Source organism: Chelonoidis abingdonii, chromosome 17 (genome assembly GCF_003597395.2).
Source record: "Chelonoidis abingdonii isolate Lonesome George chromosome 17, CheloAbing_2.0, whole genome shotgun sequence".
In the NCBI taxonomy this organism is placed as follows: domain Eukaryota; kingdom Metazoa; phylum Chordata; order Testudines; family Testudinidae; genus Chelonoidis; species Chelonoidis abingdonii.
The window spans coordinates 39883463-39908009 of record NC_133785.1 but is presented as its reverse complement, the minus strand read 5'-3'; the positions used below and the strand labels follow the sequence as shown (position 1 = coordinate 39908009).

Here is a 24547-nt window from a genome sequence, read left to right as displayed (position 1 = left end):
TGGGTTCAGGACCCAGGCATCTCTTCCATTGCACTCTACCAGCTGGGCACCCTATGGCCAAATGAGCTGAAATGCTTCTAGTGGAGCTCAGCCAACATTTTCAGGCCTGCAGGTAACTAATATCAAAGCCATAAGGCTATCCGCCTGCTTAGTATCATCATGTAGAGGGTTTGTGTTGTAACCCAAGCTCCCTCTCTGCAGCACTGGGCCTGTTTTTGCAAGGTTCAGTCATATGTCAGTGATATGTCAGTCACATGTCCCTTGTAACTGCGGCCAAAGGGAGGCGGGGGGGTGCCTGCGGGCGAGAGCAGCGTGCGGAGCCTCCTGCCCCCCCCCCCCCGGACCTGCTGGCTGCTTCCACGGTGCAGCGCAGAGTCAGGACAGGCCGGGAGCCTGCCTTAGCCCCGCTGCGCCACTGACCAGGAGCTGCCTGAGGTAAACCTGCCCAACCCCAAGCCCCACCAAACCCAGAACCCCCTCCTGCATCCCAAACCCCTCATCCCCAGCACCCGCAGCCGGACCCCTCACCCCTTCCTGCACCACAACTCCCTGGCCCAGCCCGGAGCCCCCTCCTGCACCCTGAATGCCTCATTTCTGGCCCCATGCCAGAGCCTACACCCCCAGTTAGAGTCTTCACCCCCTCCCGCACCCCAAGCCCCTGCCCCAGCTCAGTGAAAGTGAGTGAGGGTGGGGGAGAGTGAGCCACTGAGGGAGGGGGGATGTAGTGAATGGGGGCAGGGCCTCAGGGCAGGGGTGGGGCCAGTGTGTTTGGTTTTCTGCGATTAGAAAGTTGGTAACCCTACCAGCACCTATAAAAGCCATTGGCTGCTGTTCACATATGTTCCATTTCCTCATGCCTAGATGTTTGAGGCTTTCTAGGGAAGGCACTTTTCAGGGGGAAAACGGCCAGAGGGCATAGATCTGGGATAGGCCATGGACATTGGAGGGCGCTTGGTTTGGGCTCCGCATGTGGCAGTTTTCTCCCCACCCACGCAGAGCTGTGAAAGGAGTGGAGGCCTCAATCCATTTCCTAACAGGCAGGAGACTCAGAGAAGCCGCTGTACCCCTTGGCACCCCGGAGGGCAGCTTCAGTGAGAGGTGAAGACAGGATAGCCCTGGAGCCTGAGCGGCCTCTTCTGGGTACAGGAGGTCCCACAGGTCAGGCTAAAGCCTGCTGATGGAGCAGCCGTGGGGAGTTCTGGGTTCTTTGTCCATATCTCAGACTGAAGCTCCTTGTCTTTGTGCCAGACAAGCAGAGAATGGAAGTTTTTCATGGGACCCATCTCTGAATCATTTACATCCATTTACAAACAGAACTGGAAGGCCAGCATGGAAAGTGCTCCTCCTGTCTAGCTTGGAAAGAACACAAGAGAGAAGACCAAAGCAAAAGGCTTCGAACCCAGATGACAACCTGACACCCGCATTTCCTGGCCTTGTCGTAATTCTCTCGCCTTTCTGCATTAGTGGCAGTTCCCTTTTGTATTCCGGGGTGAAACTGGAGGCGCAGAGACACCTGGCATTCATGTGGCTCTGAGGGAGAAGGCACAGCCTTTGTTATTAGTCTGAGAAGCCTCATGTAACATTTCAGTTCTTGAGAGGAGCTGCCTTCACTTTGTTTTGTTTTTTCAGAGAAAGGAACAGAGTATTGTGGCTGAAAAGCCCTGGGGTGGATTGGCCGCCTGCCTGGAGAGCTCCCAGAGCCAGTCAAGTGGCCAGTGCATCTACCTGAGCCAGACAGACCAGACAGTGTTGTGGGGCTCTTGGGACTGTCTCCATGAGACGTACAGGGAGAGAGAGTGCATGACAGATACAGGGCCTTACTCCTGCTTGCATCGATGGCTAAATGATCATTGATCATTTAAGGTAGAAATGGGCCAAACCCTTCCAGCCATGCCCTACGCGGTGGGGTGAGGTTTGGGTAGCAGGGGGTCAGGTTCCAAACCACCACTGGTTTTGGTTTTGCAGCATGCAAACCAGGCCTGGTTTAGGCCCAAATCATCATGGAGCTGTGCAGATCTACCCCAGTGCGGGACTGGGCCCCTAATGTTTACATTCAAACCAATGCAGAGTCCAGCTGGGCATAATCAAGCTCTAGTCAGAAACCAATTTATCTTAATAAAACCATGAGATTTCTAAAGCACTGGATGCCAGGAAATGGTTACGCCAGCTTTCTCTGCAGCAGATTCACATGCTCACTTCCTGCTGTTACACTGTGTATCTCGGCAGCGTGCAAGTCAAACGGGAGAAATTGGAGTGAAATGGGAACTAAGACCTCAAACTGAGCAGGAAGTGGAGAATAAGAGGGGGAAAGCCATTTCCTTTTAAAGGAACAGGGTTAATGCACCTAGGGATAGGAGTGGCAAAAGGAGGAGGTCCCTTTGTTAAATGTTTACCGGTCCAAGGCAATGCCTAGGCCCAAAGAGTAAGGGAGAAATTCTCTTCTCAGAGGCACAGAGTGCGTATTCTCAGGGACGCCTCTAGCTTTTTTGCCGCTCCAACCATGGCAGTCAGGCTGCCTTCGGCGGCTTGCCTGTGGGAGGTCCCCGGGCCGGTGGATTTGGCGGCGCACCTGTGCGAGGTCCGCTGGTCCCATGGCTTCGGCATACCCGCTGCCAAATTGCCGCCGAATTCGTGGGACCGGCAGACCTCCTGCTGGCAAGCTGCTGAAGGCTGCCTGACTGCTGCCCTCTCAGGGACTGCCAGGGCGCACACAACGGCTTGCCGCCCCAGGCACGTGCGTGGAGCGCTGGTGCCTGGAGCCACCGCTGCATATTCTGCAGCCTGACCTGTGCAGTTCTCACTGCTGAGCAGATCTTAAAGGAGAATCTTGCCTTGAATTTTGCATTTCAGACCACAGTCAGTCACTGCAGAGCTGCAGTACTTGAAACAGGCATGCCAACAAGTTAGGTAACTTTTAAGCAAATATTTACTCTGGTATCAATATAAAGGAAGTTTCTATAGCAACTTCTTGCTTCACTTAGGTTTTGTGCTGTGTCTAGCACGCAGGACGCCTCGTTCAAGAAAAATACAGTGAGCCTTTATCATATCACATGTTTCAAAAGCAACGGAGAAGTTCTGCTTAATGAGGAATACACAGATATCTAGTATGTGCACCGTTGTGTGTGACTAGGGTGACCAGATGTCCTGATTTTAAAGGGACAGTCCTGATTTTTGGGTATTTTTCTTATATCGGCTCCTATTACCCTTCCCCCGCCATCCCCATTTTTCACATTTGCTGTCTGATCACCCTGTGTGTGACCCTGAATACCCAGCCTGGCCAGACGTTACAGGACACAGACTTTTCTTCTACCATATGGCTCACTTAGGGGAGGAGCTTAGGTGACATTTCTCTCTCCTTATCTTGTCTGTTTGTATAGATCTAGGTTTTGATGGACAACTTCAGTGGGTTTGGCATAGTTATAGTTTCATTCCTATTGAGTTTTACACATTTTATTAGCAAGGAGCCCAAACCAGAACCTTTTATCTGAGCCCAAGTACTGCCCTAAACATTGGTTGTTACAATGCAATCCAGAGCCAGGGCCAGCTCCAGGCCCCAGCAGAGGAAGCACGTGCCTTGGGTGGCACATGCTAAGGGGTGGCATTCCGGCCATTCTTGGGGTGGCACAGTCTGGGTGGATTTTTTTTTTTTTTTTTTGCTTGGGCCAGCAAAAATCGTAGAGCCAGCCCTGTCCAGAGCGAAAATCCCCACCACACTTGAGGACCCGAAGCCGGTCTCCTTTTTGGTCCACCTCTTTGTTTTACAGCAGGGGGTTAATGACCATTCTGGCCAGCCCAATGTGGAGCACTGATTGCCTCCCTTAAAACATGGATGGGTAGAATGCTTTGGAAAAGCACTAGCTGGTGTTTGAAAAGCATGGCTTCTCTGGAGTGTTAGATAACTGCAAATGCATCTTCTGAAACTCTGCCACATCAGGAAAATTGTAGCTCCCCAGACTTGTATACATACTTGTTAGTTTGATAGACACTGCCTTTGAGACCCACGAAGCAAGACATAGCTAAAATGTCAGGTCTCTATCTAATTGCCAAGATCTATACTGAATTAATATCCCTGCACCCACCATAGACTGAGGTCTTTCAGCCGTGCAGTCCCCCCAGGCTGCTTTTTCTCTGACTGACATTACAGCAGCAGTGGATAATTGTTTCTGGCCGTTTTTGGGCCCCTGTCAGAGGCCCGGTGTTCTGGAGACAGAACTGCATGTTTGCAAGGGTCACCAAAGTGCGGGAGGCCCCCACCTGGCCTAGGCAAAGAAGCAAAGTCCTCGTCATGAACAATACAGGCCCTTCCTGCTGCTCTGTGTGCGTGTGTCTGTTGTGTGAAAAAATAATTCCTTTTGTTTGTTTTAAACCTGCTGTCTATAAGAACATAGAACAGGATACTGGGCTAGATGGACCATTGGTGTGACCCAGTGTGACCATTCTTATGTTCTTATTCTGAATACTATCCAGGCAGGGGTGATGGCTTCTGGAGTGGCATGATGCTCTCTCTTCCCCTGGGAGCTGGTCTTGCAGATAGAGAGTGATGCTAGTTTCAGGGCTAAGTTATATTTTCTGGACTGGGGTGGAAAACCAAACTCAGAGGGTGAATCGAGCTGTGAAGCCCATCCCTGTATCTCATTTGCTTCTGCTCTTTGGGTCACAATGATGTAATTTCCCTACGAGACAGGAGATACATGTCACAGAGAATATAATTGGGGTCCTTCTACTTATCTCTAACTAGAAAGGATTCACTCTGGAAATGCCCCATCTTGGAAAAATGGATCATTTCATGGCCTTGCACCATGACCACAGGACTATATATCCCCATACCTGGCAGAGACTTGCTATGCTGGTGCTTGGGGTGCTGTTATTAAAGGGCTCTAGCTGCCTTGTCTATTGGTCTGGGTGCATGAGCATAATCTCAAGGAATGTTAAGTGGATTAGCTCCCCTCTAAAGGGAGGTGAAAGTAATCACTCAGTGGACAGGTGCCATGGCTGGTTACAGCTTGAGGCTGGGTCCAGCAGGTTTCTAAAAGACAAAAGGGATTGAGGGGGGGAAATTACTAAAAACAAAACCAAAGAAAGAAAGAAACCCAGGGCTATTAAGCTTCAGAAGCTTTATTTCTGGGCTGAGGCTCTGCCCCAGCACTCCCGGACCAGAGCTGTACTAGGGAGACCTGAGGACTTGGCGCCTAACTGCTTTTTATAGATTTTACTCTGAAATTCTTTCCCTTTTGCTGCTTGGCTGCCTGCTCTCTCCCTGACAGTCTCTCCTCTCCAGCATCACTCCGCCTGACTTGTGCTTCCGTTCTCAATTCCCCACTAACGTTGCCCCCTCCCTGTAGCTATAATCCTCTTCCCTCTGAACAACGCCCCCCAAAAGGAAAACAGGAAACCAACCCATCCACAACCTTCCCCCACTCCGCACGGGATTTACAAGCTGTCCCATTGTTCACTCTACTTGTACGGTAGGTCCCTTCCCTCCACCCTTTCTTTGGCTTCTCTATTTTGATTGTTGCTCCCCAGGGCAGAGACTGCCTCTCGCTCTGTGTTTGACAAAATGAACAATAGCCCCTTCCCTCATCTTGCTTATCACAATACGCATAATAGGCCAACAATTCCCTGGCAGTGTTTATGAGCTCCACAGACTCTTGGGCTTTGTGGCTGAAGCAGCACTATCCTTCACTGAGGCCTTCCAAAGTCAGCAGCCCTTTAGAAATCCTTTCTTGGCCAACCTTGCAATGTTGTTGATATAGAACTCTCAACCAGCGATGCTCACAAGCTCTGCTGGCTTCGCTAATGAGTGGATTCCATTAACTGGGTGTCTGCTAGTCTGCTGTTTTTATTCCAACTTAGAAAATTTTAAAAGGACTGAAGCTAGAAATGTCAAAGTTAGGTGGTTTGGTTGATCTCATTGACACTTAAAAATCAATCACTATTTGAACAAAATAATTTCACAGATGTTTCAGTGATTAATGTTTCCAGCTGGGGCATCCTTGACTAATGCAACCTTAACTGGGATGACCTTAACAAATGCCCCCTTAACCTGGAAATATACTATTATAAATGATTTATATGTTTTCATAAAATTGTGTGGAAAAATTCTAATGCACATGTAAAAAGTTCTGACTTTTGAAAGGTATAACTTTAACACTATTGAATTTTTCCTCTTCAGAGCACTTTGATTTTTAAGTTTCAGTGAGATCTACAAAACAAGCCAAGTTTGCAATTCCTAGTTTCCAATGGTTGAGTTATCTGAGTACTAATTTTCTGGCTAGAACATCTGAAGAAAAGGTTTTTGTTCATGACTGAATAATTGCAAAATGATTTCACTCAATCTTTCCAAAAAAGTTCACCTTTGAGCAGAGACCAAGCATGGAAAATTTCAGCCCCAAAAGGAGTTTTTAAAATAAACTAGGAACAACTGAAAAAGGGGGCTTAGATGAAAGTTAGAAAATATCTACAACAGGTGGTATCTGTTAAATACAATAGTACTAGCTTAACTAGAGGGGGTGCTGCAGTAGACATGTATACTTGGTATAGAAAATAGTCAAGGGCAGCAAACAAACGTCTATTATCCCTCTTACAGGTTCTTGAAATACTGCTGCTGGATTTTCAGGGAGGACTAAATGTGCGTTGTAGTTCATTATTTCATACTTCTATATGTTATGTGATTGCTTCAGGCCAAACTATATCAATAAAACACTTCTCCTCCTCCTCCTCTTTCTCTCTGTTTATAGGCGATTGGGACATAGGGCACCAGCGCAAAACTAGAGGCCTGACGCATGATTCTGGGGTTGGGGTCAGGACGCACATGGAGGGAGCATTAATGTCCATAATTCTAGGAAACCCTGTTCCTGCTGGAGATTGGCCAGAAAGTCAAAACTTGACCAAGATTCCAGAAGTTTAGGTATAAATGTGGCTGTTCAGGGCTCTTAAAATCACTGGCTGAAGAGAGTGTTCTCCTGAATGGTGATTTGTGAATACAGCTCTAGGAAGTAACCCATTGCTTATTTGCATATCTTATCACTATTTTATTGTAATCAAAAAGCACAAATCTCAGTACAGTAACGGCAAAATAGCAAATTAGCGATGACGGCTACTGAACTGGGCTGTGTACTGTCAACACTTTTACAGTCTAGTGGGAGACTATGCATTGCATAAGTCAGCTAAAAGCCACAGCTCAGTATACTGTATTGCAATGTGGCTTTTCACAGCTAGCTGGAATTATTTCGTTGTTGCCCTGACACTATGACATAACCTATATTATGCACTCAATATGCTCAGCTGCAGCACTGATGAGTTTATAGTCATCTCCAAGAATTTGCCGTCACAGTGGTGTTCTAAACTCAATCAGCGTTTTATCTGCCAAAGCACAAATATTAAACACAACAGGTCTCCATGGCAACTCAAACTTGCACCAAGGTTCCAGTGCCCAAGCCAACTCCTTTTATAACTCTTGATCTGCTAAACGTAAAAAAAACAAAGCAACCAACCAAACAAAAACCCCCAAATGCTGCATCCTGCCCAAATTATATTAAAAAAACATCTTTATGGAGCAATTTTTGATGGGATCTGGGAGAGATGTTTAAAAAAATAGCAACAGCTTTAATATCTTTTGAATAACAGATAGGTTAAGGCAGGGAGGAAACTAAGTATCAAGCAGATATTTAAGGCTATATTCAAAGATACGCAAAGAACTTGCTGTTAGCTTTAAAAAACCCACCTCCATTACAATTAGGAATAGCCAGCTTGGCCTTTTCTTGTACTGTGATACCATTGCACTTGCTAATTCATTTAGAAGTTCAATCTCCTTTGATGCATAGAGAGAAAAAAGGATCTGACAAAGATTATTTAAAATTCACTGGGTGGATGGAAAATTGTGCAGCATTCTGAATGCCTTCTGCTCCCAAAGATGTTTGAAGTGTGATGCTTTGCCAAACGGCTACAAATGTACCCCAACCCGTGGAAATCTGTCTCTAATGTGGCCAGAGGGTGTAAAGAGTGTGAGAAATCTCAGCTAAGTCTGTATTCATACACCAAAGGACTGACATTGGCTAACCTGGCGAGCTGCTCAAATGAAGCTCTTTCTTTCAAGCTAGTACCACAGTTTGCAGTAGTGCTGGCAGGCCTTGACTGGGCACCACCAGCAAATGTCTGTGCCGCAGAAATGACATTGGGCATTTGGATGAAATGGAACAATGTCATCATTCACATTGCCACAATTAGAGCTGCATCAGATGTGTCAGCAGTGCTCCCTGATTTTAAGGCATCTATAACCTGGCCACCAAAATTCACCCCGGCTTAAACAAGAATCAGAACTTAGTGATATACCTATAGCTGTACAGTTTGTGCTGGAGGCTGGAATTTGATAGAGGTGCACCCCCAGAGGCCCCAGTTTAGCAAAGCGCACACCTGACTTGAACACTGAAGTCAAAGGCGCACTACAACGTGTGGAGATGGAGGAAGAAGGTCAAGTTTCAGGAGGGACCTGGTTTGGTATGTCACCAGGGGCTCAGGAGTGCAGGATGGGCAAGACAGCTACCAGACAAACAGAATATAAAACTGGCCTCTGTGCATGCTGAATACAGATCTCTTTCCTGCCACTCTACCTGCCGCATCACTCTTTGCTAATGAAACAAATGGGAGTTAAGCACGTGCTTAAAGTTAGGCACTTTAAGGTAGGCTGGAGCGCAAGTACACGTGTCTACGTGCCCCACGGTACTCTTTGTTGCATGAGCACGTCAAGCGTTTTTGTGTGTGCCTACGGCGGCACACGTAGAAGTGCAGGCACCTCTTGGGTCCTTCATGTGTCTAAACGTAGATGTGATTGTTCAAAAACGTAGCTAACAGTTTGCAGTTTGTTTGTTTAGAAGAGAGATGGCTGCAAATGCTCACTTGCAACTGGTCAGTTTGAATTCCACAAGGAAATTTAAGGCATGAACCTAGAGCGCCTTCAGTATCACATAAAAATAAATGGCATCCACACTGATGGTACCATGGACCACAAAGACCCTGTTACAGGCTTGTATTTCAGTATCCACCTATTAAAAATCCCTAAATCTTAATGGAAAGAGTCCCTGTTAACTGAAGGAGCCACCTGATATCTCAAAATCCACACACTAAGTGCTAGAAGTTCCACCTTATCACTGTATAACATAAAGGTTCCCAGGGAGATACCAGGACAAAGCATAAGAATATAGTTTCAAGGGAGCCTTTGTGATGAATAAGGAACTTTAAAAACCCTACACATTTTTGCAAGAAAAGATGTATTTTCCAGAAGTTTTAATGTGTGCATTTCAAACAGCAAGACCCAGAACTTCTGCTTCCTGCAGGCTCTTGACAATGCAACTGGCACTAGTTCACTGAGCCAATTTGCAGGGGGTCTCAGATGAGTGAGGGAAGGCAATCTCTGGATCTGATCCGAAGGTGATTGTAATCAATGAGGGATTTTCCACTGACTGCAGTGGACTTTGAATCTGGCTCTATATATTGTGCGAGATGTGGTGTGATGGCGCTATATATTATGCCATATGCATGTCCTAAAGAATGAATTAAGGCAAAGAGATTGTAAGCAAGACACGAGAAGTAATTCTTCCACTCTACTCTGCGCTGATTAGGCCTCAGCTGGAGTACTGTGTCCAGTTCTGGGCACCACATTTCAGGAAAGATGTGGACAAATTGGAGAAAGTCCAGAAAAGAGTAACAAAAATGATGAAAGGTCTAGAAAACATGAGCTATGAGGGAAGATTGAAAAAATTGGGTTCATTTAGTCTGGAAAAGAGAAGACTGAGAGGGGACATGATGATAGTTTCCAAGTACATAAAAGGTTGTTACAAGGAGGAGGGAGAAAAATTGTTCTTCTTAACCTCTGAGGATAGGACAAGAAGCAATGGGCTTAAATTGCAGCAAGGGAGGCTTAGGTTCGACATTAGGAAAAACTTCCTAATAGTCAGGGTGGTTAAGCACTGGAATAAATTGCCTAGGAAGGTTGTGGAATCTCCATCATTGGAGATTTTTACAAGCAGGTTAGACAAACACTGTCAGGGATGGTCTAGATAATACTTAATCCTGCCATGAGGGCAGGGGCCTGGACTAGATGACCTCTCGAGGTCCCTTCCAGTCCTATGACTCTACGATTCTATAATTATCCTTCAGTTTGAATTTCTTGCCTCTCGGAATTTATATCATAACCCTGCAGTTATTTAGATGATTCTTTTGATACTTTACTAAAAAGAGAGAGAAGATTGGAAATATTTAGGTGTAGGCTGTTCTGTATCCCAACATCCTGTACTGAAAGTCATACAAAGACATAAAATATACAGTAACAAATCAACAGGAGCCTCTTTGTTATGCTTTTAGCCTGAGGTTACACTGGTGAAGTCATGGGAGTTTTTAATTCTTCTACAGTCCCTTTGACCCACGCTGCACAAGTAATGGTAACATGTCTCAGATCTCTGGAAGAGCCTCAGGTAATGTTTCCAACCATCTCAAGGGAATCCAGAGATCGGTTGTTCTGTTTCCCAACATTGCTGACATGTACAATGACTTTGGTATAATCTGATGCTGTGGGAAAGAGACAGATATTTGTTTTGACTTTTATTCCACAAACACAAAGGAAATGTTAATCTGTCATGAGTTTCTGTTTGTTAGAGTTCTCCTTGCTTTATAATTCCCACAGTAAGATCTTTGGGCAGTTCTACAGAGGAAATTGTCACAGCTCCTCTGAAGTCAGTGATGTTATGCCAGGGTCTGCTCCTACATGTTTACAGAGCAGAGTTAGATTTGCAAAAAGGTCCTGACCAGAGAGACACAATCTACTTGCTCCAGACACAGTTCCTCCTGGACATTACTCTGAAGACACAGATCAATAAAGAAGCCACATACTGGTCCTTGTTTTGTCACAGTTATGAGCAGCACAGCTAGTATTCTTTAGCCAGTGGGAATGTGTCTTGCATGACATTAATAAGAACCTAGCTTCCAAATCAGAAGCATTTTGAATGCTGACCTGGCCTGATCCTCTTGAATTCTCCAAACCCCAGGAAAATGAACTGATTTGGAAAGTTTTGTTCAGTAGATTAAGAAAAGAGCCAAATGCAGAGCTGTCTTGTTTATGTGATCAAAAGTGAATGTATTCTAGAAGCTATCAGCGATTCAGTGGTATTTAGAAATCCCGTAGACAGATGCTTTTAAAGGATCAAAATCTACAGTACGTGATTCAGAGTAGTAACCATGTTGAGTCTCATTATTAACAAAGATCATTTTGGGGACAAAACAACAACTTGATTCCCTTATATTAGCTTATGGCACCTTAGAGACTAATTTATTTGGGCATAAACTTTCATGGGCTAAAATCCACTTCATCGGATGCACGCAGTGGAAAATACAGTAGGAAGATATGTATATATACACAGAGAACATGTACAAATGGGTGTTGCCATACCAGCTATAATGATACTCATCGATTAAGGTGGGCTATTAGCAGCCGGAGCAAAATAAACTTTTGTAGCGATACCTTATATTAGCTTAGCGTCTGCAGTGGTAATGGACGCTGCAATCAGAATAACAGCCCTGTGATTGGCAGATGCTAACTATTATAACTGTCAGAGCATCATTGGCATCATCATTATGATTTTCTGAACTGTCTGGGTTCTTAGTTCTTAGGCAGCTTCTGGAATTTGCTGTGCATGTCTGCATGCCAGGCAGGGGTAACAGGGTATAACTACAGACCTGGCAGACATTCATCACTCACCCTTGGGTTGAGCAGTCACGTCTCTGAGGAGCAACAGGGCGTGCTCCAAAAGGAAGGCAAAAATCCTTTGTCCCTGTTTAAGCTATAGTTTTAAATAATTAACCAAGCCTAATTCTGGTCATTATAACGCAATAGGGAACTGTAACCTGATGTGGTCACCCTGGGAAATGATTCCTAACTCTCTGAATGAGAGCGGCAAATGCACACATTGCAGGTTCTCCAAGCTTTGATCAAGACTAAAATTGAGGGACAAAACTAAGAACAAAGGGCACAATGTCAGGAGGAGAAAGAAAACATGGATGGCATTACAAATGCAATAAGTTGCTTTTTATGGCTTCCCTGTCTTACTTATTAGCTCTGACATGGTGGCCCCACGGCGATGTATTCATAAATTGGAGACTGAAAGGAGGGCTGGGTTGCCTAGTCCTTCCCTAGTGCCAGTGCAGGCCTGTTCCCTGCAACGTATTTTGTACTGCGCTCTGTCAAATCTCTCTAACCTGATATGTTGTTCTATTAATTTTGTGCTTGTGAAGGGTACCAGGCTGACAGCCCTGGGGAATGGAGATCTCTGTTCACCCACAGAACAAGTGCAGCACAGCCAGCAGTAGTGTGAGCTTTCCAGAGGGTCCCCAGAAGTGTCAGCTTTGAGAGGTGGGTGCCCATCCACGGGGAGGAGACCACACCCTTTACTTCCATGTAGGTCAACAGCTCTCAGTTGGTAACATCTTTGGGTTACCACTGATCTAAGCTAGATTGATCCAGCAACCTGTTGTAAAAGGCAAAGGCTCCACAGCATGTTACCAAGCTCCTGAGCCATCCAGCCCCTCCTACAGCCTGCCATTTTGGATCTGTAAATAGTCAGTGGCATTACTCTGGATTTACACCAGTGTTGCTGAGAAAGAGACTCAGCCTGCTACATCCCCAAACAGCTGTGCAAGGAATAACACACTCTCTCATGGCATCTAGGTGCTGGTACTCATTTTATTCCCATGTACCTGCCCCTCACAGCTCTTAGGGCCATTCTTGAAAATATGGGGACAAATTCTGCTGTCATCTACACTGTTGCATATTAAGTTCAAAGAAACTCAAAAGTAATGAAGTCCCTCTAGATTTACACCAGTGTAACTTAGCATGGTCCAATGCTTACTGAGAACCAGCAGCTAGCATTGTCTACTGAGAACATAAGCTGCCAGTATAGATACCTTCAAAAGGTGTTCAAATCCAAAAGAGTTGGACGTGACATCTGGGACTGCTCCAATCCTGCTCACTAGCTCATTTCTCAAGAACATAAGAACGGTCACGCTGGGTCAGACCAAAGGTCCAGCTAGCCCAGTGTCGTCTGCTGACAGTGGCCAATGCCAGGTGCCCCAGAGGGAATGAACAGATCAGGTAATCAAATCTTCCAAGGGAAACAAACACTGGCTTATTTTTCAACAAACCAAGTTATAAGGTGTTTACAATTCACGCAAAGTTGACTGTGTTTCAGCTAAGCTTGAAACTGCTTATAAAGTTATCCTGGCAGCCAAATCCCTGCTCTGATGGCAGCAGGTGAAATCTGGTAAATTAGTTAACAATTGAGTTTAAAATTTCTTAGATTGTGACAGTTAAATACACATGACAGTCCCTGGATTCCTGCCTTGATTAACAATTAACAAGCTGTCTCAGTGAAATGCCTTTCACTCCACACTTATAAAAACATGCCATGGTATTCTATGGGAGTGGCCAAAACCATAATGTGACAGCAGGGTTTTGGGTCATTACTATTGAAATTTTTCATGGGCGTAGAAGAATTCTCTCTCTAACGTACGTATTGCTCATTACTGCCAGCTTAGTTATTTTTGTTAAGAAGTGACAGATGCCTAGAAATCCTACATTCACTACTAATATATCATCACATATTTGCTCTCTGCTTTTGGCACACCCATGATAAAAAGATCCCATTGTCCCAATCACCAGAAAATGTTTTTAGGTAGCCCAAAGATATTTAAAAGAACACAGAGAAAAATCTCCCAAGTTAAACAGCAGAGATTTCATTAGCACGTATTCTTCCAGCATAATTCCCTTCCAAACGGAACATTTGAATTACAGCACAGGGTTGCTCACAGTATACCCAGCAGCCTATGGATCTGTTTGGAGAGGCAGAAGAAGCCTGTGAACTACAGAAGGTTTAAAGGAAAGAGATCTCAAAAGAGTTACAGGACTTAAAACTAGCTGTATAATAGTCCCTTAAATAAACACAGATGTGCTGCAGAGTATTCCTATTAGGGAAACTCAGAGACAGCACAGATCCAGGAGGATTCATAAAATACTTCACCTTTGCTGTTGTCAAAACCAATGCAGGGGAAGAGCAGGCAGAAGGTCAAATGGAAATTTCAAGTTCATCAAATTTCTGGTTCTGCCTGGGAGGGCACCTGGGAGACTTTTGCCAGAGACACCTGTGCTTACCTGATTTGACCAGCATTGCTCTGTACAGTCCAGTAGCTCCAGGTGGTACCCTGACCTGGTCCTCCACCCTCTGAGACATGAGAGCCAGGTCTCTGAGCTTGTCAGGATTGTGTAGTCTGAGTTAGCTTCTTCTCAGTGCTGTGCAGGTCTAAGTGTGCATGACTTTTTGGCTCTGTACTGCTAAACTCTCTCACTTTTGTAAGATCTTTTCAGAGGGAGTGAGAATAAACAGTCACGTGATCTGATCTGCGCTTGCTGCATAGCTGCTGCCCTCCCCTGCTGACAAGCACATTCTGCACTAACAAAACTATCCCGCTCAGCTCCTGTGATATTACATTACTGTTGTGTGCGGGGAGCCGCCCACACCTTAGGGGAGCATTATTAACTCCTCTGCACTAGTGTGGCAGCTCCACTCAGAAATGACTTATTTGCTGGTAATTGCTCCGCTTGGGGGACATTCTTCCCAAAGCAAGTGCTAGCTCAGTGCTCAGGAACCAGCTGATTCTTTTCTTGGGAGGAAAACAGCTTCACGTGTGACAGAGAACAGTCACAGCAACCCCCAGAGCTGACAGAGGCGTCAGAATCACTGCCCAGGTGCCAGCAGCAATTCCTGGCCTTAAAGCTGCATTGCACAAGCAGACAGAGACAGCCAGACTGTCCAAAGATGGGCCCACACTCCCCACCACCCAGGATAATCCACTGCAACATGAATCTGGGGCAACAGTGTTACTGTTCAAGTGAGTATTGCTCCTACTCTGGTGGTGCCCAAATCGTGCTAGATTGCGAGTCTGTAGGAAGAGGCAGTCCCTGCCCCTGCAAGCTTACAGTCTACAAGACAAAAAGGTACAAGTGTCACAACTGCAGCAACCTAGAGGTTCCAACACCATGATTATGAGCAGGGATCGAACCCGGGACTGTTGGCACCTAAACCACAAGCTCCTCCAACTTGCAGGAAATAAAAACTCTCTGAACTGGAAGAAAATAGGATGCTATGTGGTCGCTTAGCCCAGACATGCATGTTCACATGCTCCACGTGAGTGCATCACACGGACAAAAGGATCAGGGTCATACCAGGCATGCAGCCTGTTAACAGAAAGGGGGCGGGGCAAGGGCACAAATTCACAGGAGCATGGGAGTAAAGAACAGGAGGGGAACAGGATCATGGAGGGGGAAGGGAGGAAGGGGAGAGTAGCATGATGATCATAAGGAGTGGGGGACTGAGGCTGCCACGGGTCAGACTGTGCGAGAGGGGGAAGGAGGAGGTTTGGATAAACTGCTTATCAGCAAGGAACCTCCAGTGGTGCCCGCATCTCTGGGCTCTTAGGGGGCATCTCCCCATCCCCAAAAGGGCTTCATCCTCTTCAGCAGGTTCATGGAGGGGCACTATACCCCAAGCTCCAAGATCTAGTGGGATTTTGGGACTCAGTCTCAGCAGGGGCCACAAACACCTATCGGTGAGAGGGATGTGGGGGGCGAGAAACTTTCCGCCCTGAGAAGGGTTCCTTTTGGGGTTTGGATGAAAGTTCAGGCTGTAGGGGTGAGAGGGCCCCTCTGCTAGCCCTCTGCAAGACAACCCACCTAGCTGTCCCTCCAAGCTCCTCTCTGGCACCCTGCAATAGCTGTGTTTCAATCGCAGCAGAGCTGTCACCTGTAGGGGATTTTACCACCTGGAATGAAACAGGGGATCCAGGGCAGAGTTACATTTTGCTGGTTGCCCTGTGTGACCCTGGCAGTGTGGGTGCCTAATGGGAAGCTGCATGTGGATTTTCTGCTGGCTGTAATCTTGATTTACTAACCATCGAGCTGATGTGGCAGCCTGCTTGGGAGGGGGCAGCAGCAGAGGGGCCATGCTGTAGCTGCAGTTCTCAGAGCTGGGCTGGCTGGCTCAACCTGAATTCCTCCAGGGACTCTGGGGGAGCTCTGGTACCTTTTACAAGGTGTCATGCACAAGTTCCGCCTCACCCGCTCAACTACACTGCCTAGCACAGATAAGGAACAGGACCATGGGCCCTGGGAACCAGGCCACAGTCTAGCTGCATCGATGGCGTTAGACTGGCATATTCCTTGGGCTCCCTACGGAGGCTGTGGCAGGTTCCTCTGTGGAGGAGAGGGTTTCCTGCACCCTCTCCCCCACTTCTGCTGCTGCACAGAACCACTCAGATGTTCCTATATTAAATATTGTGTTTCAGTAACACTCCTCCTCCCTGAGTGAGGACCAGGATTGTGGCTGGCTGGAACCCACGTTCTGAGCTCCCTCCCCTGGCCCTGCAGCCTGGCAGTGTTTGCTAGCAGGGGGAAGCCCCAGGAACACCGATTGTGCAGAACAATGGACGTCGCCCTGTTTGCTGTTGGAAGCACCCTGTTGCTTGGCTGAGCAGAACGTGCCATTCCCACCCTGGTGTGGCTTGCCCCAGACACTCACCTGAGCCATTGACAACATGCTTCCTACTTCCGTTAGGAAATGTGGACTGAAGAGAATATTCTTTCTGTGAAAGAGAAGAGAAAGAAATGCAAGAGGTGACCTTTCTGTGTGATCGAGGGGCCTGTCTCCATAGCCTCAGTCTGAGCCACTCACACTCGCAGTCTGCACCTCACACTCTCTCACCTCAGGCTGCTCCCTCCCAGGAGAGATGGAGAGGGACTTGACCATCTTCTCAGCCAATCCAGGCATTAGGAAGGAGGAGGAATAATGTAGCAAGGAGCTATCACCTCCTTTAGCTGCCCTAGAGTCCAAGTCATCACCTCTGCCATATGCCTTAGCTTCACCGACCTAGGCCCTCAATTCATCATCAGTGGAAAGAGTCTGGCAATGGACTTGGCAATGGACTTTGAAGACAGTAGGGCCCAAAGAGCAGGGGCATGAGTTTTCTGTTAAGCCAGGGGCTGGCAGCTTTTCAGCAGTGCTGTGCTGAGTCTCTGATTTATTCACTTTGATTTAAGGTTTCACGTGCCAGTCATACATTTTAACATTTTTAGAAGGTCTCTTTCTATAAGTCTATAATATATAACTAAACTATTGTTGTATGTAAAGTAAATAAGGTTTTTTAAATGTTTAAGAAGCTTCATTTAAAATTAAATTAAAATGCAGAGCCCTCAGACTGGTGGCCAGGACCTGGGCAGTGTGAGTGCCACTGAAAATCAGCTCGCGTGCCACCTTCAACACGCATGCCATAGGTTGCCTACCCCTGTCCTGTTACCCATGGCACAACCATGAACTGTAAAGCAGGCTACAAACAGAAAGCCAAGGATTTGGGGGAAATGCTGGATTTTAATATTACTGGGTGTAGTGGAGAAATTACCTGGTATCTATTTCAATACCTATACATGGTACTTATATACGTGTGTGTGTGAGTGCATGTATGTCTGTGTGCGCACACACAAAATCCTGAACACTCCTATGTAAAATAAGGGCTAAGTTTGAAAAGAGCCGTTCCGACGTATACAGAAGGACTCTCACTCTCTCGAACAAAGCCACATCAGAAAAGCAAACTTCTCTTGGGTTCTCTGACCTCGGGCACTTCAGCAGAACTCCACATCCACAGTAATTGTTGCACAGCAGCAAAGACATATGGATACATTCAAACAGACAGTTCCAGACGAACCTCAGGAAAACTGGCGAACCTTAAATGGATCAGATCCATGCTAACTTTCAGCACAAGCAAAAAGTTCTAGAATGAAAGCTAAGAGTCAGGATGTCACAGACTTACTAGGATCCATAGATATCTGGCTGGTATTACTGTTCTGTTACAATTCCTTTGACAGTTATAACCTTCATTGTTTCATTTGCTAGGAAATGGAGCAAATAAGAGGAAATATTTAATTTTCTGTGTTGTTGCAAAGATGCCTCAGGATGGTTCATTTTCCTGACAAGGCAAACGTGTCCCGGGGCCTCTAACTTCCTGAAGATAATGACCGCAAATAAAGGCAGATATGAATAAGCTTGTATGAGAACAATGATCTAAAAAGCAACTGGCCTACTACAATAATAGGGCCATATTATTTCCTCTGAAGCGGCAACACCACTTGGTGACAACCCGTAAAGCAGTACGCACCCAAAGTTCCTGTCCCTGTCCCAAAGTTCCACAGCAAGTTGGCTCCAACTCAGGAGTCCTCCTGGCCCTTGGTGTATTGTGCTAACCATCAGGCAACACTCCTTTCCTATTACAATACTTGCAATAAGTGGATCTAACATCAAGTATCAGGTTATTAATACAGGGTCACTGTCCTCAGGCTAGCCACCTCCATGATACAGCAGCGCTTTGCTCAGGGTTATTTACAGAAATCTCCGGCTCTCTGGTTAAACAGCCCAAATGGAATTCTTCGCCTTCAGAATGGGCCTTCACGTTTCTCTTGGATTCTCCTATCAATTCCATTACCCTGGCCACACTCAAGCTCTTAATTCACACGACTAACTTTCTGTCCAAGAAGGGATTGGTGCAGCCCTCTCCATATTGCTCTTGAACTAGCCGGTGGCTTTTGGTCATCTCTGCATCAGCAAGTTCACAGGGGCCATGTTAAGGGGAACAGAGCAGGATTTAAACTTGCCTTCAGCTCCCAAGTGCCTTATTGCTAGGGCAGATGTGGGCCCATGAGGAAGCCCGAATCAGCTCAGCGTCAGAAAACATTAGATAACTGGTAAAAACAGAAGAAATGAAATGCTCAAAACTCTTGGAATGCTGCTCTGTGTCTGATACACTCTCACAGCCTCCCATGCCCATGCGTAAGGCTCCCATTCTCAGACTCCTTCCTGCTGTGCAGCCTGATTACTCTCCTCTGTGCCTGTGCAGGGGGTTCACGCTCTGTACTGTGACGGATGAGTCTTTCTGAGAGTAAAGAATCTCAGTGGAGCCAAAGGGGGCCATGGAGTTTCACATCAAACCTGCTTTCCTAGGAGTTACTTGAGCTATGATTCATTTTGGCATCTAAATTAGTAAACAATTTCAACCTGTGCTCTTAAGTTTTCGGGGCTAACAAAAAGCCTTTGTATTTCTCCACGGCTCCCTGAAGGTTTCTGTGCCAAAGCAGCTGGTTGCTAGGTGATACTTATCTGGAGCGGCTCCTTCGGACAATGCGTTTCATGGTTTGCAAATTCGCCCAATATTCCTGGCGAAGCTGAAATTCCTCTACTTGATACCCTGAGACAATGAAATCTGACGACAGCTCATCCAGTATGTTATCAGCACTCTTGGTTATTTTTCTTCCTTCTTCTATCCATAGTCCTAAGCAGGCACCTAGTAGGCCATGTTCCTTATGTTGTTTCTCCTACTGTAACGATTTTGTAATTAATGTTGTGACCCTGAGTGGTTCAGGTCTTGTAATTTCAGAGTGACTCATGGGAAAATGAAAACAAGTGTCTCATAGAGAAGATGGGTCGTTCTCAAGCTGAAAGGAGAATGATCACTTAGTGTTTGGGGTGTGGCTATGCCTAGATGTCCCCACTGAGATCGGGCCCGCATGGCGCTAGGTGCTGTACAGATAATTCCTGCCCGCAGAGAGCTTACAACTAATAGACTAGACAGTCTGGGATGGGGGGTAGGGTGGGAGGAAGGATTCTTAGATCCATTTTTACAGCTGGTGAACTGCAGCATACACAGGGATGTCTGTCACAGAGCCATAAACTGAGTGATTGACGCAGATCTCCTGTGTCCCAGACCAGTTCCTTAAACACAGGACCAGTCTTCCCTCCCAGCGAGCTGACTTCTGGGGAACCAAGCGAATTCACTCCTCCTGAGGATCTGGCCTTAGGTTTTGCTTAAATACATTCTCAGAGACTCAGTCAGTGCACTGAATACTGTGCCTATGGAGTAGATGAGGAACTATTATAAAATAAATGACGAATATTAACCCTTAAAAGCCATTAATTTGACAGGGTGGTAGGGGAAGGGATAGGGGCTGTTCCTAGGTGTGGGAGTTACAAAGTCCATTTGCTGGGTTGATTTATTAGCTGGCGGCGTTAACTCATTATTGGATTCTTTGTTGCTGCCGGATGGTTGTCATTTGTCTCATTAATTGCTAGGGCACCTAGAGCTTTTTTGGTGGCAGTTGTTCACTGCTATTTAAAACTACCTAAGGAAATAATCAATACAGAAATTAGACAGGTCATCAGCAAGGTCAGATCCTCAGTTTTCCAAAGCTCTGTATGGGATGCAACTATCCTTCCCCACATGCATGCAAGGGGATGAGCCGACTGGCCAGATATATTTACTATTCATCTAGGCTGTGACATCAGTGAACCATCACCATGTATGCAAGCTCCAAACTAAACTGCGAACGGCTCAGGTCACTGTGAAAAGACTTCGCCTTCTAGCCCTTACGTGTCTTTACTAAACCTCATTTGAAACTCAGCCTACTGAAAACAGATTGCAGGACGGTGGAGGTAATGTTGTGCACAGTTGTGTCTTTGAGAGTCCACAGCTGAAATTCTGACCCTGTTGAAGTCAATGGTAATTTTGCCTTTGATTTTAATTAAGCCTGGATTTCACTCCACATGCTGGAAGATCGTCTTCCAAAACGTGTCAAACATTTCCTCTCCTCAACAGATAAACAACAGGAGACAGATCCTCACCAGGCATAAATCAGTGTAGAGCCACGGACGTCCAAGGCCTTATGCTGATTTTCACCAGTTGAGGATCTGGGACTTGGTCAGCAGTAGCAAAGTCAAGGGCCTAGTGAAATCATTCGCTCAGTGTGGTGGCCTAGATCTCCCTTAGGATACTGCCTCCCCCACCACAGAAAGAGAAAGAATAGTGCCAACAATATGGGTGAGTTCCACTTGAGTCACTACAAGGTCTGCAGCTCTCCTCAGCGGCTTCTTTCTAACCCTCAGGATGCAGTTAATTACCCACAAGTTGATCTTTTTCTGCTCCAGATGGGTGGAAGTGGGGAATGGGTGCCTCTGCCTGATCCAGTGGGGTCTATGGACAGGTGCTGTGGGAACGGACAGGAATTTGCTTTTCAAATCAAATCATAGACCCGGAGAAAACATTGCAGCGATGGGTTGAGAAATGTGCTTCAGCCATTTCTAGAAACTGGTGACGCTCCTGGGTAAATCCCTGGCAGAGGCAGCGAGAGCAGAATCTTGTCAAGGTTAATAAAAGACGGTGGGGAAACGTATTATTTTGTTAAAATGTAATTGACCTGTGACCACTCTCCAACTTCCTGGCCTGAGGGTGACAGTGTGACAGGAGATGCAGGGCACCCATGACTCACCCAGTAACAAAGTCTCAATGCCACACTGCTCCAGGGGAAATAAAGGATGACAGATTATTATACTGTTTGGAAAACCAGCAAAGAATCCTGTGGCACCTTATAGACTAACAGAGGTTTTGGAGCATGAGCTTTCGCGGGTGCATCTGACGAAGTGGGTATTCACCCACGAAAGCTCATGCTCCAAAACGTCTGTTAGTCTATAAGGTGCCACAGGATTCTTTGCTGCTTTTACAGATCCAGACTAACACGGCTACCCCTCTGATGTTTGGAAAACATGTCCTGACACATGATTTTCAGTCCTCCAGCGGGTTGGGGCAGGGGGATCTTGATGAATACAACTCTTGAATACAAATCTGTTTTCTACCTTGGCGTGAATCAGGAGTCACTCTACTGAAGGGAGCTACATTGGTGTAAAAAGGTGGGGAGTGGAGGACCAGACCCACTGGCTTCAATGGGTTAACACCTGGAGTACATGTTCCCATTATGCTTATGAGAGATTTTGGGTGGAGCAATACGCATGGATTGGGGGTATGGAGCTTATCCGCACCCTGCGGGTAGGATACAGGGCAGCGTTACAGCCTCTTACTGCTGCTGTTTTGCCTGCAGGGCTGGAATAATGGTTTATTGTTCTTCCCTCTTTGTACAACACTAAGCCCAAGCGTGGCATGAATCAAGTCAGCCGCTGTGCACCCCTTCCCTCACGGGGTTGTAATCACAGGCCCTGTGGCCTTGGCTTGGCCCCATCCCAGCTCCACTGCACACAAGAGGAGCACAATCTTCTTGCACGACTGTGTGGCAGCCCCTCATGCTCAGGCAGCAGAGCCAGGGCCGGTGCAACCATTTAGGCAAACTAGGCGGCTGCCTAGGGCGCCTAGTGATTGGGGGCGCCCAGAAGTCCCCTCAGGCGAGGAGATGGAGTCGAGGTGAGCTGGGGGGGGCGTGCGGGGAGGGCTGCCCGCAGTAATGGAGGGGGGGCGCACAGGGGAACAGCTCCCCGCCCCAGCTCACCTCCACTCTGCCTCCTCCACTGAGCACACAGCCCAGCTCCAAGTCTCCTCCAATCGGTGCCGCACGCCTGGGTGGGGAGGACAATAAGAGCGGCGCCAGCGTGCTCAGTGGAGGAGACGGAGTTGAGGTGAGCTAGATGGGGGAAAACCCAGGCAGGGTTAGCTGCCGTGGTGGGGGCGGGGGAGGTCAGGTCTCCCCAGTCAGGGTTAGCTGCCACAGGGGGATGGAGGAGAGTCTCCCCCAGGCGGGGTTAGTTGCTGTGGGGGGACGGGGTTGAGAGGGGTTAGCTGTCCTGGTGGTGGGGGGTAGCTGCTGCGGGGGGGGCTCCCTGGGTGGGGGGCTGAGTTAGCTGCCGTGGGGAGGTGGAGTTAGCTGGGTGGGGGGTGCAAGGTGGAAGTTTTGCCTAGGGTGTGAAACTTCCTTGCACTGACCCTGACAGAGCACCTTCCACGGCCCGTATTCTGCTGGTGAGATGCAGCCCTGCTGTGGTGGGGGACATTGCCTAGGTGAGTTGTCCTTCTCTGCAAGCTGCCTGACAGAACACAAGGCAAACCCTGCAGAGCTGGTCCACAGGACCATGCTAATCCCTTGCGGATGTATCTATGTTGGCAAAACTGCATTCTAGATGCAGCTGTGCCGGGAGACAAGTGCGTCTGTCAGCTTGAGGAGTGTCATTCCGGGACGTGGTCTGGCTTACGCTGCATCTGCAGTAGGGGGCTCTGCTTGCACAGCTGTTCGGGCCAAGGCTCTGTGGTGTGGACAAGCCTTTAGGCAGGCAAGTGTCAGCTTGCTCCTGCGTGTAACTCCGGGGAGCAGTTCCCTAAAGCCAGGTTGCAGATTTGGAGACCTGCTTCTTTTGCTTTCTTTTCTTTAGAGAGAGAGAGAGAGACAAAGGAATGAGTTTGCCACATTAATCTATTTTCCCCAAAATAACTGTTACTAAATATGCACACTCAGCAAGGTCAGTAACTGCAACTGTGCTTAGAGAATCTCATCCCCACTGACTCTATTGGCATTATGGGCTCAGGTGGGTTTCCTCCTAGTCTGTTAATGGAGGCAGGTCAGGAAAAAGGCTGCAGAGTCTTTACTGGAAGGGCTCTCATACTGAGTGAAATTCACCCCTCTGCAGCCAGGGCTGAAACTGCAGGTGGGGGCACTGGGCCCTGTGCTGAGGGGTGAATTTTCCCCTAAGGCCGTCAGTTGGGACATGCATTACTCATTGTGTAGAAAGACGAAGGCCCTGACGTGCTGAGGAACAAAAATGCTCTGAAACGACCTCAGAAGGTCAAACGGTGAGAGGCCAGGAGTGACATTCAGGCTGGGCTCCAAACAAAGAAGTGCTTTGTTCCAGTGTCAAAATGGTAAATATGCTTAGCTGGACTGATCCGCAAAAAGTCACGTACTGTGCTTAGCTGTATAACTGTGGACTCGGATCAGGGCTAAGCAGAAAGACCGGGCTGCTAATGACACACCCCAAAGGGAAAAAAATGCAGAGGTACACGCCTAATGTCAACATGTGTGCCACAGTGAGATTACAAAGGCTGCTGTGCATGGTAGGGGAGATCAGTAGAGGATTTCTTCACATAACAATGGCTGAATTCTGCTGAGATTTACAATATTGCCAAACCCAAATGGTCAAAAATCATGACTCAGGCTCCAAAAAAAATCATGCGATTGGCTTAAAAATCATTAGTATTTTTTTAAACATTGTTTTATTTGCTTTCTGGTTTCTGAGTCTTTAGCTTATACTTGAGTCACATTTTTGATCTTTTCTCTACAACCCTGAGGGCTAGAAACTTACTATTTGTTTAAAGGAAAGCTGGAGTCTAGTGTGTAATCACTGGTCTCCAGGAGCTAGGGCTTTACGGAGAACCCACAATTATTGTGAGACTCACATAGGAATGGTTTAGAGATGGCAACACCAGATGTGCAGTTGCATGGGGAGGGAGGCAGTAAGTCAGAGCTTAGGCCTTGTTCTATCTCAGAAGCATGCCATCACTGGAGATGTGCTGAAGGTTCCCTCTGAGGCTTGGTCTACACTACACGTTTAAACCGTAGCAGCGTTAAACCGATTTAACGCTGTACCCGTCCACACTATGAGGCCCTTTACATCGATATAAAGGGCTCTTTAAATCG

The 24547-nt window shown here is 47.0% G+C and overlaps 1 protein-coding gene across 2 annotated transcripts in view; it reads right to left on the bottom strand.

Moving 5' to 3' along the window:
• Positions 1 to 24547, bottom strand: part of FAM107A (family with sequence similarity 107 member A) — a 63963-nt gene that overhangs the window by 15469 nt on the left and 23947 nt on the right. The window contains exon 2 of one of the 2 annotated variants that reach the window (XM_032781814.2): positions 16617 to 16680. In XM_032781814.2, coding sequence (XP_032637705.1) covers positions 16617 to 16680 — 64 coding nt within the window. Of the gene's footprint in view, positions 1 to 14194; positions 14607 to 16616; positions 16681 to 24547 lie in introns of those variants that run through there. The other variant, XM_032781815.2, reaches the window with a different exon arrangement.